We start from the raw sequence: 15,057 nt of genomic DNA, 5'->3' as shown, positions 1-15,057 counted from the left end.
AGCAGGAGTCCTATATCCATACGGTTGCTAGAAGCTAAAAGCTCCTTCTGCCTGAGGTATCTCTGGAATGTGGGTAGGAGGAGTAAAGTCGTGGGGAGCAGCATCTACCCTTCTATAACAGTCGCTGCAGTGTCAAATGCCACAACCTCTTGCCCCACCCAGCTGCTCGCTCACTCCTCCCCACTGTGATGGGGAAAAGAATTGGAAGGATAAAAGTGAGAAAACTCATGGGTTAAGGTAAAGAGAGTTTAATAGGTGAAACAAAAGCTGTGTGTGTGCGCAAAGCAAAACTCGGAATTCATTCCCGTTGGCAGGCAGGTGTTCGGCCATTCCCAGAAGAGCAGGGCCCCATCATGCATAATGGTTATTTGGGAAGACGAGCACCATCACTCTGAATGTCCCCCCTTCCTTCTTTTTCCCCTAGCTTTATGTTCTGGCATGATACCATATGGCCTGGGGTATCCCGTTGGTCAGTTGGGGTCAGTCTCCCAGCTGTGTCCCCTCACAGCCTCTTGTGTGACCCAGCCTCCTTCCTGGTGGGGTGGGGTGAGGAGCAGAAAAGTCCTTGACTCTGTGTAAGCACTGCTCTGCAATAACTAAAACACGTCTGCGTTATCATCACTGTTTCCAGCACAAATCCAAAACCCAGCCACGTGCTGATTACTGTGGAGAAATTTAACTCTACCCAGCCAAAACCAGCATGCAAGCTTGCAAGTAGAGGCACAAATCATTTTCTTTAATGAGATATGCAGCCCAGGTGCTTCAGATGCTGGCAGGAGAGCCTGCTTCCTCAGGCGTTTAGCTTCCTTGTTTTGTTTTTCCCTGTGAACTGCAGGTAAGCTGACGTGTCTGTTCCCATTTGAATGTGGGCACAAGAGCATATCCAAGGAGGGAAAGTGCTTTATTGAGGCATGCCAAAAAAAAAAAAAAATCTCTGTTTGCTCAAGACTAGGATAGGAGCACCTTGTTTAGTCTGTTGTGAAACTCGTAGCCTAGTACGGTGCTCTTTGGGTGGGGAGGTGCCCACTTCAGTTCATCACTTCAAGTGCCTTTTCATCAAAGGGAAGAAAAAAACTTTTTTTGAAGTTTTTATTGTAGTGATTAATTTTGCTGTAACTTGAGACAGTGGTTTTGTCATTCTGTATTGATGAAGTGTCTTAACGCTCATCCTTAAAGATTTCTCTTCTTTTTCTACAGTGTCCAAATACTGTCCCCAAAGTTTTTTACATATGTTGTAGTTGGATTTTTGTTTTGGTTTTCGTAATGCTGTTTCCAGTCTCCGTCAGGATTAGCTTTTTTCATCTGGTTATAAAGCAAAAAAGGCATTTTAGGTTTTTTGCATCAGTGGAAATTGACAGTTTCCCTCCGTAAGTCCCTAAATCACTTTTTTGTTAATTGCCCTCTTTCACTCAGTCTTGCCACAGGTAATTTTGGTGGTTTAGACTGTTTTGCCACAAAGCCTCCTTGTTTGGGGGCTTCAAGTACTGTGCAACACAATCGGATGGACGTACAGGAGCGTGCATCGTGTCATTGTGGCTACGCTAATGATACCAGATGCTGTAATTTGTGGTGCTGATCAGCTGGTGTGTAGCAAGTGGAAGCAAAGAGGGGGAAAATAAATCTTTGGAAAATGTGACTCTTCCTTTCCCCTTCTGTTCTGTAGATCTCATCCAGAGCTTACAGACTAAGGTGGCAGTGCATGGAGTCAAACTGGTCATCCCTGGACTAGAAACTGTAGAGGCTGCTTCAAAGTCCTCGCCCATACAGGAAGGTCTTCAACATATCCTTGCTGAAATCTGCCGTCTGGAACTGAATGGAAACCTCCATTCTGAGCTGGAACAGATCGTGACTCAAGAGAAAATGCACTTGCAGGATGACCCCCTTCTCAATGGATTGCTAGATTCTTCAGAGTTAAAGACGTGCCTGGGTGTGGCGTTGGAGAACATGATCAGTCACAGGATGAAGATAGTAGAGGTTAGCTGGAAGCCCAGGATGGGACCACAGCTAGCATTTCTAGACTTCCAGTAACCCGATCTCGTCCTTCTATTGTTTCAGTTGTAATTCTGGATATCATTCATGTTTCAACTTGGTTTCCCCTTTTCCTTCCTCTTCTTTTCTCCCAGGCTCTTGCAGGAAGCGGACGTCTGTTCTCTCGTGTCAAAAGTATTCTGAATACTGAACCCATGTTGCAAGTGGACTACATTGCCACAGACCGCATCCTGGAAACTCTTTCAGCTAGTGAAGCAGAGCTACAAGATGCAGGAGTTTCCTTCAGCCAGTGGGATCCATCTAGCCTTCCCTCTGGAAACATGACTAATGCCGACCTGGTGGTCTACAACTGTTCAACAAGCGTTCTAGGGAACTCTGCTGAAATTGTCTCTAATTTGGCAGCTGCAGTGAAAGAAGGAGGGTTTGTTTTGCTACACACCCTTCTTAAAGGAGGAACTCTTGCAGAAATTGTCAGTTTCCTCACAAGTCCAGACCTACAGCAGAAACACAGCTTCCTGAGCGAGGTAAGCCTCCTGCAAGGACAAATACTTTCTCAGCAGTTGGTCTGGAGTCTGCTGCTTGCAGATGCTTTTGAGATGAATGTTGAGTAGCCATCACTTACATCACTCCCCATTGAGATCTTCTGCAGGAATATGTAGTAAACACTTCAAAAGAGAAGAGTTGTGAACTTCCACATGTTAGATTGGGAGAGTAAGCTGTGAGTTCAGTCAGCAGAGCCTTTCCTAATGCATTGAAAATTATTCGTCGTCACTTGTATAGCTATATCATCTGTAGGAAAACGCTGGCCAGGACAGTTCCTTTATAGCTAAAATGATGTGCTGCATTGTTGGGTGGGTTACAGCTTTATCACTGTAGGGCCCTAACGTGCTTCAGTATCAGAATATCTCTCTTCCTTTTGATATCACCACTGGGACTGAGACTTTACAAACTAGTTGAGTTCTACACTGAAGTGCTCCCTGGAAGGAAGGCTCTTCTTTTGCACTTTTTTTTCTTCCTCCTTCCTTCCACTTTACCTGGTCTGATAATGAGATACAGCAAAATAAGCATCCAGAAGCGGGGTGGGGGGCAGGTTGTCTGCTTTGTATCTGCAAACCAGTCTGTCGTGCAGATGAGCTAATGTCAGTGCTGGCACAAGAGGAGGAGAGTGGCTGGGGTAAGGGCAGAAACTGGGACATCACCTTCTGTTGGCAGCTGTTAGACTAAACAGTAATGGAAAACTGCCCTTCTACAGAACATCTGCATCCTTCCTGATTTGAGGGGCTGTTGCCTCTCAGCTCTTCTTTTAGAATAAGAAGAGAGTAGCACTTCAGATAGTTGAAATTTTTTGTTTGTAACTCTGGAGCGTAGTAGTTGGGGTTTGAGTTTTGTGATGATGTGCATTCTAGCCTTTCACTTTCTGCAAAGATTTTGCAAGGAGATTTGAGAATAAAGGGTGAGTTCTTCAGCTTTGTCTGTTATTGAGTAAAGAGGGGGATAAAAAGAAAACTGAGATGCTACTGAAGCGGATAACTAACACCTACGTCTGTCAGTAGTCTGGTATTAGCCAATCCATGGGTAAGATACACGCAAGCTGAAAGCACCTTCTCTAAAGAAAATGTTATGAAGCAGGCGAGAGTGAGCAGTACTTAGAGTCCTTAAGGATTAGAGACAGCGTCCGTATCTTTAATACGAGGGATTGCGCTGTAACAACGTTCTGCTCTTTGGTGCCTGGCATACGAAAAGCAAACGGATGCTTTCCTAAGAGCCCGCAGTCATCTTTGTTTCGCTCAGACAGTAGAGCCTCAGAGTTTCTGAATATGACACGTGCATTTTCATTCTCTTGGTTTTCTGAAATAGCATTTCGGAAACTTGTAAGTGCTTCTTCCATGCTAGTGGTTGGTTGCTTGATGCCAACCCCCTGCAGCTGAAGGGTTTGGGTGACTTGGTTTTTCACATTTCCTCTGCCCCACTTTTTGTATTGCAGACAGGGCTTATGTGACGTAGACTGGTAACATCTCAACTCAGTGTTTCCACTTGTGTTGTTTTTTGTCTTGGAATCTGTGTTTGTCTGTGGAGGTGTGCCATACTGCTGGAATTCAATTCTAGACGCATTCAAATACCCAACAGATTTGACAGCATGGTCACTGCTCTGTTTTTTGCACACCTGGCAGTGTCTTAAGACTAGTTCTCCAACTAGGGCTTCATGATACTGGTACTAGTGCTTTCTGAGGATCTTCTAGGGAAGAAGGAATAGTCTAGACATGGATAAAATACTGTTAAGTAAATATGTATTTGTACTCAGGCAATACAGGACAGATGGCAAGATTTCAAGCAAAACACAAGAAAGAGGGGGACAGTGCTCCACCAGTGTTCCTGGTGAAGCTGTTTTTGAGGACACCCAACATGAAGTATAGATGTGACTTGTATTTTTAATTGACTTTTGACTTTCCTGTTAATTGTTGTTTTACCTAATTTGACAGGCACAGTGGGAGAGCTTATTCAGCAAAGCCTCACTGAATCCGGTGGCCATGAAGAAATCGTTCTTTGGCTCAGTTATTTTCCTGTGTCGCCGGCAAGCCCCTGCCAAAACACCTGTTTTTCTGCCAGTAGATGAGACGCATTTTAAGTGGGTTGAATCCTTAAAGGTGAGAATTCCTGTGTCCTGGATATCGGAATTTTCAAATCATTACACTTTCTAAATGAGATATTTGGCGGCGTTAAATGTGTGTGTGTTTGTGTGTGTTACTTACCTTAAAATAAAAGTTGCTCATCTCTGCCTTAAGGATACGAGGGCCATTTCTTTTCTGTGATTCCTAGTAAAACAGTTTGTTTTTTTCCTATAGGAGGCCTTGGCTGACTCATCAGGGCAGCCTGTGTGGTTGACTGCCACCAGTTGTGGGAACTCTGGAATTTTGGGAATGGTGAACTGCCTTCGCCTTGAAGCAGAAGGCCACAGAATCAGGTACATACGCATGCCCTTGAGTCACAGCTGGAGATATTTTTGTGTTAGCTTCTTTGCCGGCTCGTGGCAAAACAAATAAAATGACAACTCTTGGCTTCTAGGTGTGTGTTTGTTTCCAACTTGAACCCTTCGTCAGCTGTCCCACCCACAAGTCTTTCTTCCCTGGAGATGCAGAAGATTGTTCAGAGGGACCTGGTGATGAACGTGTATCGTGATGGAAAGTGGGGGTCCTTCAGGCATCTCCCGTTGCAGCAAGGTAACTCCTTTGAGGATCACTTGCAGGGCCTTGAGTGTGAATCAGCATCAAATAGAAAACGAGTAGCTAGTGTTCCTACAATTATTTATTATTATTATTTCTTAATAATTTGGAATTATTCTGCTCCAGCTCAGAGTTAACAGCAGTATGCTCTGGTGCCAGGAGGGGGGATGAGCTATTTAGGGTATGACTAGTATTGCAGGGTAAGGCAGGGCTTTCTGAAGGGCAAGTGGAGGAGGAGGAGGTAGCAATTACACGAGGAATTTAGTCATTCTGCAAAGTGTGTGCTTGTGTTAATGTGTGTAGAGTTCTTATTGCTCCTTCTGCAGCACAACCTCAGGAGCTGACGGAACATGCCTATGTAAACGTGTTGACTCGTGGAGACCTCTCATCTCTTCATTGGATTGTCTCCCCACTTCGACACTTCCACACGACTAATTCCAATGTTCAGCTCTGCAAAGTCTATTATGCATCTCTCAACTTTCGGGACATTATGCTGGCCACAGGAAGGCTTTCTCCAGATGCTATCCCTGGTGAGTTACATTATCTTCTAGTGTAATTCTATTTATGTTTCGCTATTCTAGAATGTTCTAGAACTCCTGAATGTTAGTTATACACTGGCTAAAGTGTATATCAGTTTTTGTTAAGCAAGAAGGCATACTTCCAAAAATTAAGTATAGCCTTGCTTCAGGGCTGCACACCAATCTTAAGCTCTGCTTTCAGTTGCAGTCTCATTTTCTCTGTGGCAAAATTAATAAACCTTGCTGTGAGAAAACATTACGAGCCTCATTGCGTAGATATCAAGCATGAGGTGAAACACTATGATGGAGGTTCCCGAGATGGGTAAGGAACATACAAAGGTGAGAACGTTGAAGTTCCATGCTGCTGTGCTGCTGGATGTGCTTTGCTTTTAGGGGATAAAAGTGCATGGTGAAGTAACCTCCTGAGTACAGAATGGAGGTGGTAATATCTGGCCTCATAGTGAGTTAAGGATTAATGTAATGTCTATTAAATGGTTTTAAAGCTCTGTTTAAAGGAGAGGAGCCAGAACACTTAAAGTGCATTTCTGTGCCTAAAATGGGTGTTTGCAAAAATTAAGGTTTCACGGTGTATTTGTGCTGTGATCACCCTTTCTAGTTTGTGTATCACTCTTCTTCAGGGATGAACAAAATTGCCTCTGAAACAAGAGGTTTCCATTAAATTTCTCAGATGAAACCTGGAAACTAAAGCGATATCATCAAGGATAAAGAGTAAGATTTAATGAGACCACGTCCTTTTCTGCTGCTTTTGTAGCAAGAAATTAACTATGGTGACTTACAGACTGTACGTAGTAGGTGGATCCCAGCGCTTGTTCTGTGTCTGGGCTCCTAACTTTCAGAGACTACTGTTGCAGTAAATTCTTCACCAAGGGATTTTAGAAGAGAGTTTTCCTTTGTAAAAGATGCTAACATCCTTTCAGGTGACTGGACTTTGCAGCAGTGCATGCTGGGCATGGAGTTTTCCGGACGGGACCCAGCTGGAAGAAGGGTGATGGGACTGCTGCCAGCAAAGGGGCTGGCTACAGTGGTAGACTGTAACAAGAGGTTTCTGTGGGAGGTGCCCGAAAACTGGTAGGTCAGCTTCTGTTTCCTGGTTTGAGTGTGTGGTTATGGTTTGCCTTCCTGCGAATGATTGCTGATGACAGCCCTGATAAAACCAGAGTACTGCACAATGGCACCCCCTTGCCGTGGGGAAGGAGCTTGCGTGCCCTAGTGAGGCTGAGAGCTCTGCTGGTGGTGGCATGTGCCTCCTCTAGGTCTCCCAAGCCAGACGGGTCTCAACTGAAGGGTCAGACAAAGTGTGTCCACGAGCAGGATGGGCTCACTACCTTCAGGCAGCCATCCTGGGAGAAGGACAACTCTGACTCCAAACCCGGGCAGGTGGAACTTGTTTAGCCTTGTAAGGCTCATCCATCTAAGAGAAGGATACTCTAACCAAACCTACGACCTGAGGACTTTGCTGTCACTGTCCAAGCGCGTTGGGCCCTGGCAGATGAACCTCAGGTGTAAAGGGTGGAGCCAGTTCCGCGCACGCTGCGCCTCACCTAAAAAATCCACCGCACAGGCCCGAAGGGTGCACTCATGTTTGCAAAGCCCTGTAGCAACAGACGAGGGACGAAAAGGTGCAAGACCTTCTGCTGTGCTTTTTGCAACCAGACTTGCCTATCCTGCACTGGCCTGTTCAGCCATCAGCTGAACGCCTGCAGTAAGCGTGGGAAAAACCCTTCCCAAATCTTCCTTCGCGAAGCCAAGCCATCGTGATGATGATGATGACTGCACGATGGGTAGCTTCCCCTCTGAGAAATCGTAACAGAGCTATAGTCTCCTGAGCAGCTGTAGGATTTGCTGTCAATTCACTGCAGGAGCTGAGTGATAGTTTTTGTGCAGTGGCTTGCACAAGGATCTCACCTCTTTATTGGGCTCTTAGATCTGCATGTTTCAGCCTACGCTGGGATTTTGGAGTTGGTTATGTCACTGGTTAGTTACTGAAATACTTCTGCAGAACAATTAAATTCTTGGCTGTACTTGGCAGCAGTGGCAGTCTGCTGTATGAGAACCATTTATACTTTTTGTTCTGTCTCAGCAGTTGAACCTTTCCATTGTAGAAAATCAGATTTCATCAGGAGAATCTAGTAGTGTTTTCCAAGGCTGAAGGTACCTTCTCTCCTCCGCTTTGCTTCTTAGGACTCTGGAAGAAGCAGCTTCAGTGCCTGTGGTTTATGCCACTGCTTATTATGCTTTGGTGGTTCGAGGTGGTATGAAGAAGGGTGAGAGTGTCCTTATTCACTCTGGCTCAGGAGGTGTGGGCCAAGCAGCCATTGCCATTGCCCTGAGCATGGGCTGCCGTGTCTTTGCTACTGTAGGTAAGTACTGAGGGATCCGATGTTATGGGGGAAATAAAAAAAAAAAAAAGTGTGTGCACACCTGTGTTTATATATAGAAATACGAATTTCTGTATTTACTTTTCCCCAATATAATCTCCTGTAACTTTGATGTAGTTTCTAGACTGAGAACAGGATACGTGGTAGATGCAGCTACTGACTCTGCACTTGAAACTTACACAGCACAGACAACTTTATCGACCTTAGTATGCTGTGTAGTCAGAAGTACAGGAGAAGATCAAGGCTTCTTCATTTTAAATTCAGTAACGTGATCAAAGAATGCCCAGCTGTTGTAAGGCTTGGCCTGTTTCTGGTCCTTACTCTAGCTCATAAACGAGCAGTAGCTGATAGCCTTTGCCCTAAGGTTTGACACTTTGAGAGCCTGAGAACTTTGAAGCAAGTGCTTGATGACTGCTTGGACTTAGTCTTTGGGAAAAGGTGCGCAGATGAAAATGGGGTGTTTCCTCATAAATATTTAACATAAAAGTACCAGCACTGTTCAACCTGTCTTCTGCTTCCAGGCTCCGCTGAGAAACGTGAGTATCTCCAAGCAAGGTTCCCACAGCTGGATGCTGATAGCTTTGCCAGCTCCCGAAATACTACCTTTGAGGAACATATACTGCGAGTTACCAAGGGAAAAGGTAAATTCAAGGAATATTTTTCCTTCTCGCCTGCCACATTATGCAGTTGCGCTTTCTAAAGACATAATTAGTCACTGGAAAACAGGGTTAGTCTCTCAGCAGAGTTGACTTTATTAAATAGTTGCTCTCCTGTCGTTGCAGGTGTCAACCTCGTGTTAAATTCCTTGGCGGAAGAGAAACTTCAAGCCAGTTTGCGTTGTCTTGCTCGACATGGGCGCTTTTTGGAAATAGGCAAATTTGATCTGTCTAATAACAGTCAGCTTGGTAAGATGGTGTATTGGGAAATTAACCTAGTGACATATAAGCAAGCATGACAGCACAACCTATATACTATCTTAAAACAGACTAGTCTTCAAATTTAGAAAAACTTTTACCTGGAATAATTGTTTCACTGTTATAGCTAACAATTTTTGTGGTCTTTTCAAGAAATACCTTCTGGGAGAAGCATGGCACTAAGCATTTTCCTGGAAGCCTGCATAAAACATGCAAAATAGTCAAGTTACCTCACTCAAAGGCTTTCTTTAATATCAGTATAAGACACATTGCCCACAAAGCGTTTGAATAGGAAGGTGGTAAGAAGCAGCATTCATTTCACGTGGCACTCTTTACCACTGCGCTTGTCCATTTTGTAGATGTGTTGGATTTGACTTTAGCTTTTTGGGATGTAACACATCCATTTGCTGTAGCACTTTAAAACTTAGCAAACGAAGGTCATTGCTATACAAGCTGCAGTTCTGCCCTCTGTTCTGAGTAAACGTGATCATTTATAGAGTGAAAGTTACTGGAATTTTTCAAAGAACTACAGAGAATCTGATCTTGAGAGGACTTTAATTTGTTTTTTCACTAAATCTGTGCCATTTTGAATAGCATTTGACAGTTCTAGTTGGAAGGGACTGCAACTATCTAGTCTAACTGCCTGACCACTTCAAAGCCGACCAGAAATTAAAGTATATTATTTAAAGGCATTTTCCAAAAGCCTCTTAAACACCAACAGGCATGATGCATTAACCACCTCTCTAGGAAGTCTCTTCCAGTTTTAGATGACGCTTTTGGTCAGCAAGTGTTTCCTAAGTCCAGTGTGAACTACCCCTGATGCGGCTTTGAGCCATTGCCAGGCATCCTGTCACTGGATCTCAGGGAGGAGTGCTCAACACCTCCCTCTCCGCGCCCCCTCCTTGGGAAGCTGTGGAGATCAGTGAGGTCACAGCTCAGCTGCCTCCTCTCCAAACTAGACAAACACAAAGTCCTTGGCTGCTCCTCATAGGACGTTCCTTCCAGCCCCTTCAGCAGCTGTCTGGCCCTTCTGTGGACACATTTGAGTACCTTCACATCCTGTTTAAATCGAGAGGCCTAGAATCACACACAGTACTCGAGGTGAGGCTGCACCAGCGCTAAGTACAGTGGGACAGTCCCCTCTCCTGACTGGCTGCTTATGCTGGGTTTGCACACCAGGATGCGGTTTGCCCTCCTGGCTGCCAGGGCACACACTGCTGGCTCCTGTTGAGCTGCTGCTGACCAGCACTCCCAGATCCCTTTCTGCAGGACTGCTCTCCAGCCACTCCTCTCCCGATTTATACTTGTGTGTGGCATTACTCAGTCTCAGGTGCAGAATCCAGCATTTGTTCTTGCTAAATTTCATGTCAGTGATTGCCCAGTGCTCCACTCTATCCAGACCCCTCTGCAAGGTATCTTGTCCTTGAAGAGTCAACCGCAGCTCCCAATTTTTGATGGCACAGGGGCAAGATTAATCTCTTGAGTGGGAAAACAAACTTGAATGTTACAACGTGATGTGTTAGTGAAAAATGACAGGAATGTTTTCCTGTTGTAGAATGACTGTATAAAACAAGTGCTGACATTCTCATTTCTTGTTCTAATTAAAATTCAAAAGATCATAGCATCATGGAAAGCTTCCTATGAGCAAGAGTTTCCTGTGGAGAAGGACAGGATGTACATGGGATTCTAGCTCATCTGTGACTCTAACTCGGCTGTCACTAGATGTAAAATTCCCTTTTTAATATCAGACTGACCATGTTATAGTGTGTCCTCTTGACACACAGTTTTCGTGGGTGGATTTTCAGTTAAACTGGTCTGCTTGTAAAGAAACAACCCAATACAGCATTTAGAGAGTATATGCAGGAATGAGTTTGGAAAATGTAGAATTCTATCAACTAACTGCCTTACTGCTCAGTCTTACAGTACTGACCTACAGAGAAGTGTTTCTGAAGCAGAAGATAAACTCTGTTTTGAAATGTCAGCAGCATCAGGTCACAACCAAGTTGCTTTTTCTAGGAATGGCTCTCTTCCTCAAGAATGTGGCATTTCATGGGATCCTGCTAGATGCAGTCTTTGAGGATGGAAACGAAGAGTGGGAAATAGTATCAAAGTTGTTGCAGAAGGGCATAAAAGATGGTGTCGTAAAGCCCCTGAGGACTACAGTCTTCAACAAAGATGAGATAGAAGCTGCCTTCAGATTCATGGCACAAGGAAAACACATTGGCAAAGTCATGATCAAGGTAATGAGATAATGACTTCAATTCTCGGATGCAGCTGTCATCCACTGTATGTCGCTGTATCGGATGTTTTGATCCAGTCGGAGTTGAAGCTGTGTGCCTAGGACAGCACAGCGTTATCGTTTTTACTGCTGACGCTGTAACACATGCAACTGTCGAGCCTGTCACTGATTCTGCAAGGTTCATTCCCATTGACCAGAGGAGTATAGCACGAAAAGATGGTAAATGCATTGCATATCTGATCTTGACTCTTTTTTCCTTCTTTTTTCTCTTTTTTTTTTTTCCTGGGGTGGTGGGAAAGGTCCAAGAAGAGGAGAAGTCACATACTTTGGCAAGATCTGAACCTGTTAAAATCTCTGCCACCTCCCGAACCTCCTGTCCACCTACCAAGTCTTACATCATCACGGGGGGGCTAGGAGGATTTGGGCTTGAGCTGGCACAGTGGCTAGTTGAAAGAGGAGCACAGAAGCTTATACTGACATCTCGTTCTGGCATACGAAATGGTAAGCAAGCTCGTAAAGGAGTGGGGAACATCGCTGCCTTTCAACAGACCTCAGTTTGTACTTTCTCTCCATTTTTAAGTGTTCCTATCAGCAGATAATAATGTCTTGATGTCTTTTCTTTCCTCTTGTGTATTCTCTCAGTTCAAACAAGCTGTTGTCCCGTTTATTTTAAAAGAGGAAGTATCTTTTGACTTCTGACTACTTTTCTCTTTTGTGCTTCCTAATTCCATCAACCCGCTCTCTCCCTTATCCAGGATTTTTTCTGCAGCCTTTCTTTTACCTTTGTCCCCTCTGTACAAATTCAGTCATAACAGAACTTTGCTCTCTCTACAGATTTCTCCTTTCAGTTGACAAGTTCACGACTGCACCACTTGTGTGAACACAAATACTTTTACTGCTCAAGTTCTGGTTGTGCTACTGTGATCTGTTGCCTTGCTCTAATCTAGCCGTTCTTTCCTGTCTCTGTACCCAAATTCTTGTGAGGCTAATTTCCCTTCACTGTGGTACATTTTGTTCATTTTTTCCCCCACCTACTGATTCTGTTCTCCACTTTGATCCACTTAGAGTATTTCTGAAATTCAGGTGGTTTCTATCTACTACTGAAGTATTGTCTGATTTTCCTCTTGAGTAGCTTTATGAGGAATTATTTAGCTATTCAGTCCCTATCTAGTCAGAAAAGCTTAAGGAGCAGGTTAACCGAAGCCTTGTGGTTTGAACGCTTCATCCCAGGCACTGTTCGCCTTTCTTTCTTGTAGGCTACCAGGCTAAACGTGTTAGAGAGTGGAAGGCAATGGGAGTCCAAGTGTTGGTATCTACCAGTGATATTGGAACACTAGAAGGAACGCAGCTGTTGATAGAAGAAGCTTCGCGGCTTGGCCCAGTTGGAGGCATCTTTAATTTGGCTGTGGTAAGTGACAGAACTGCTTAGGACTTGTGAGAGACAGCAGCCATTCGAGTGGCTCTTTTACGGGGGGCAGTCAGGCTTCGTGCAGTTTTAGATTACCTCTGTCTTTCAAAAGGCACTTTGCTTTGGCCTTACCTGGTGACTAAAGGCTTATGGTTCTGGCCCCTTGACCTGGGAAGCAATAGTATTTGGCCAGCAGGCTTAGTTCTGGGATGAGACGAATGTTGCCCAAGAACTGTGGGGGCAGGAAAAATGCCATACAGAACTTGCTAGTAGAAGGCTGCAGTGGCAGTACCCAAAAAAGCAGACTTGCCAAAAGCCGCGTTGTCCTTGGACATTACAGTACAGATGTCTCCTGAATGTCCTGAAAAGTTAGAAAAATGCATTGTGTAGTGATATCCTCTCGTATCTCAAACCACATGGCAAACTTAAATGGAGAAACTAAAACTAGAGTTACTGAAGCAGCTTTTTTTTTCCCTCCTCTCCCCCACCAATAGGTCCTTAGAGATGGCATGATTGAAAATCAGACCCCAGAATTATTCTTGGAGGTCAACAAGCCCAAGTATTCAGGCACCTTTCATTTGGACTGGTAAGTGTCTGTAGAAGGGACGAATATGAACTGCTTTTATGGTCACAGAGCTGATCAAACTCAGTCATTCTAGCCTTGCTCTAGCCTTCCACAGTAACACATAGCAGGTTTTTCTGATGAGGCTCCTCTCTTGTGCTCTGCTTCAAGGGTGACTCGTAAGAAGTGTCCAGACCTGGACTATTTTGTTGTGTTCTCCTCTGTAAGCTGTGGAAGAGGAAATGCTGGACAAAGTAATTACGGCTTTGCCAATTCTACCATGGAGCGTATCTGTGAGCAGCGACATCACGATGGACTGCCAGGTAAGCTGACTTTACTCATTGTGCAGAATAATCTGTCTCACCAAACATCTAGAGGAGGAACAGCTCTCCAGAAACTTGTGCACTTGTCTGGGATGATAATGGGTGTTGAAGGCTGTTTCCTCTCCTAGGTGTTGAGTCACTGAGTGGATGAACACTGACCGTTTAACAGCACAAAGGAAATGCAGGCCTTTGCTTAGCTCTTTCTTAATGCCCTTTTGTTGCTCCTGTAGTTGCCTAGTGTGTTTGTTCTTCTGATTTCTTCTCCAGGCCTGGCCATCCAGTGGGGAGCCATTGGTGATGTGGGTATCCTCGTGAAGACGATGGGAAGTGGAGATATTGTGGTTGGGGGAACCATTCCCCAGCCAATCAGCTCATGCATGGAGGCGCTCGATATCTTCCTGAATCAACCTCATCCTGTCATGTCCAGTTTTGTCCTAGCAGAGAAAGTCTCTGTGAAAGCTGAAGGAGGCAATCAGCGGGATCTTGTAGAAGCTGTTGCACACATCCTGGGTAAGTGCTTTCAGACAGGCACTACTGGGCAGCATCTACCATCTCAGTGCTTTTGGAAAGCAGTGGTGCTGCTGTAGATGTTCTGTTCAGCATCTGCTCTTGATTTCCTGTGGTGCAGGTGTGGTGGTGGTGGCGTAGGTAGTTTGGCTGTTTTTTCCTTTACACTGCTCCTTCTCTGCAAGAATCAGTTTGTTTCTTCAGTGTGGGCTTTTCTCCCTTACTGTGGTTACATACATGTGCACACGTACCTGGTGTCTCACGTTTAGAGTGGACTGATGCCTTTCTCCAAATGGAGAACCAACAGGAAGAGCCCCCGAGAGCAAAATGCTGAGACAACGCATAATAGAATAAATACACGACTAACAGTCTGAGTATTATTCCAGCTTCGAAACATTCACCTTGGGATAGTGCCATGCTGCAAAAAGTAGCTTTTCTGTACTTACTAACTGGTAGTGTATTCTCTTACCAGCTCTGTCTGTCACCCCGTGTGACTGTCTTGTAACCATAGCTTAAATATGCATTACAAGAAGTGCCACGTCCTCCTGTCTGCTTTGAACCTGCTTCCTTTTACTGTTGTATGCCCTGTTCTTGTGTTGAAAGAGAATAATCTGTCTAGGCTACTATGTCCCACTTCAGTTGTCTCTTTTGCAGACAGAAGTGTGTACTGATCTTTGCTTTCTACCAAAAGAGGTACTGATAAATTAAAGACAGTCTCCTGAGTATTACTTAAGGAATTGTGTGCCATAACTGACAGCAAATCTGACCTCCGAGAACAGACGTGGCTTTTAGGAGTCCTAGAGAAACAGGCAGCCTGTGTACTCTCAGTTGGATAAAAAAACTGGCTGGATGCCCGGGCCCAGAGAGTTGTGGTGAATGTATTCAAATCCAATTGGTGGCAGGTCATCAGTGGTGTCCCCCAGGGCTCAGTACTGGGGTCTGTCTACTTTAATATCTTTATCAATGATCTGGATGAG

General features: G+C 44.6%; 1 protein-coding gene across 1 annotated transcript in view; it reads left to right on the top strand.

Moving 5' to 3' along the window:
* Window positions 1-14,083, top strand: part of FASN (fatty acid synthase) — a gene marked incomplete at its 3' end in the record, with an annotated part of 29,640 nt that extends 15,557 nt beyond the window's left edge. Inside the window, exons 21-36 of the mRNA XM_010133111.1 lie at window positions 1,664-1,974; window positions 2,124-2,513; window positions 4,470-4,634; window positions 4,833-4,951; window positions 5,053-5,207; window positions 5,537-5,740; window positions 6,667-6,817; window positions 7,931-8,109; window positions 8,649-8,768; window positions 8,910-9,032; window positions 11,058-11,281; window positions 11,580-11,781; window positions 12,537-12,688; window positions 13,183-13,274; window positions 13,422-13,573; window positions 13,841-14,083. Coding sequence (XP_010131413.1) covers window positions 1,664-1,974; window positions 2,124-2,513; window positions 4,470-4,634; window positions 4,833-4,951; window positions 5,053-5,207; window positions 5,537-5,740; window positions 6,667-6,817; window positions 7,931-8,109; window positions 8,649-8,768; window positions 8,910-9,032; window positions 11,058-11,281; window positions 11,580-11,781; window positions 12,537-12,688; window positions 13,183-13,274; window positions 13,422-13,573; window positions 13,841-14,083 — 2,982 coding nt within the window. The remainder of the gene's footprint in view (window positions 1-1,663; window positions 1,975-2,123; window positions 2,514-4,469; window positions 4,635-4,832; window positions 4,952-5,052; window positions 5,208-5,536; window positions 5,741-6,666; window positions 6,818-7,930; window positions 8,110-8,648; window positions 8,769-8,909; window positions 9,033-11,057; window positions 11,282-11,579; window positions 11,782-12,536; window positions 12,689-13,182; window positions 13,275-13,421; window positions 13,574-13,840) is intronic.
* Between the last annotated feature and the right edge of the window lie 974 nt (window positions 14,084-15,057).

The sequence above is a fragment of the Buceros rhinoceros genome, unplaced genomic scaffold (assembly GCF_000710305.1).
Source record: "Buceros rhinoceros silvestris isolate BGI_N320 unplaced genomic scaffold, ASM71030v1 scaffold37143, whole genome shotgun sequence".
NCBI lineage: Eukaryota > Metazoa > Chordata > Aves > Bucerotiformes > Bucerotidae > Buceros > Buceros rhinoceros.
This window is presented reverse-complemented; position numbering and strand designations above follow the sequence as displayed.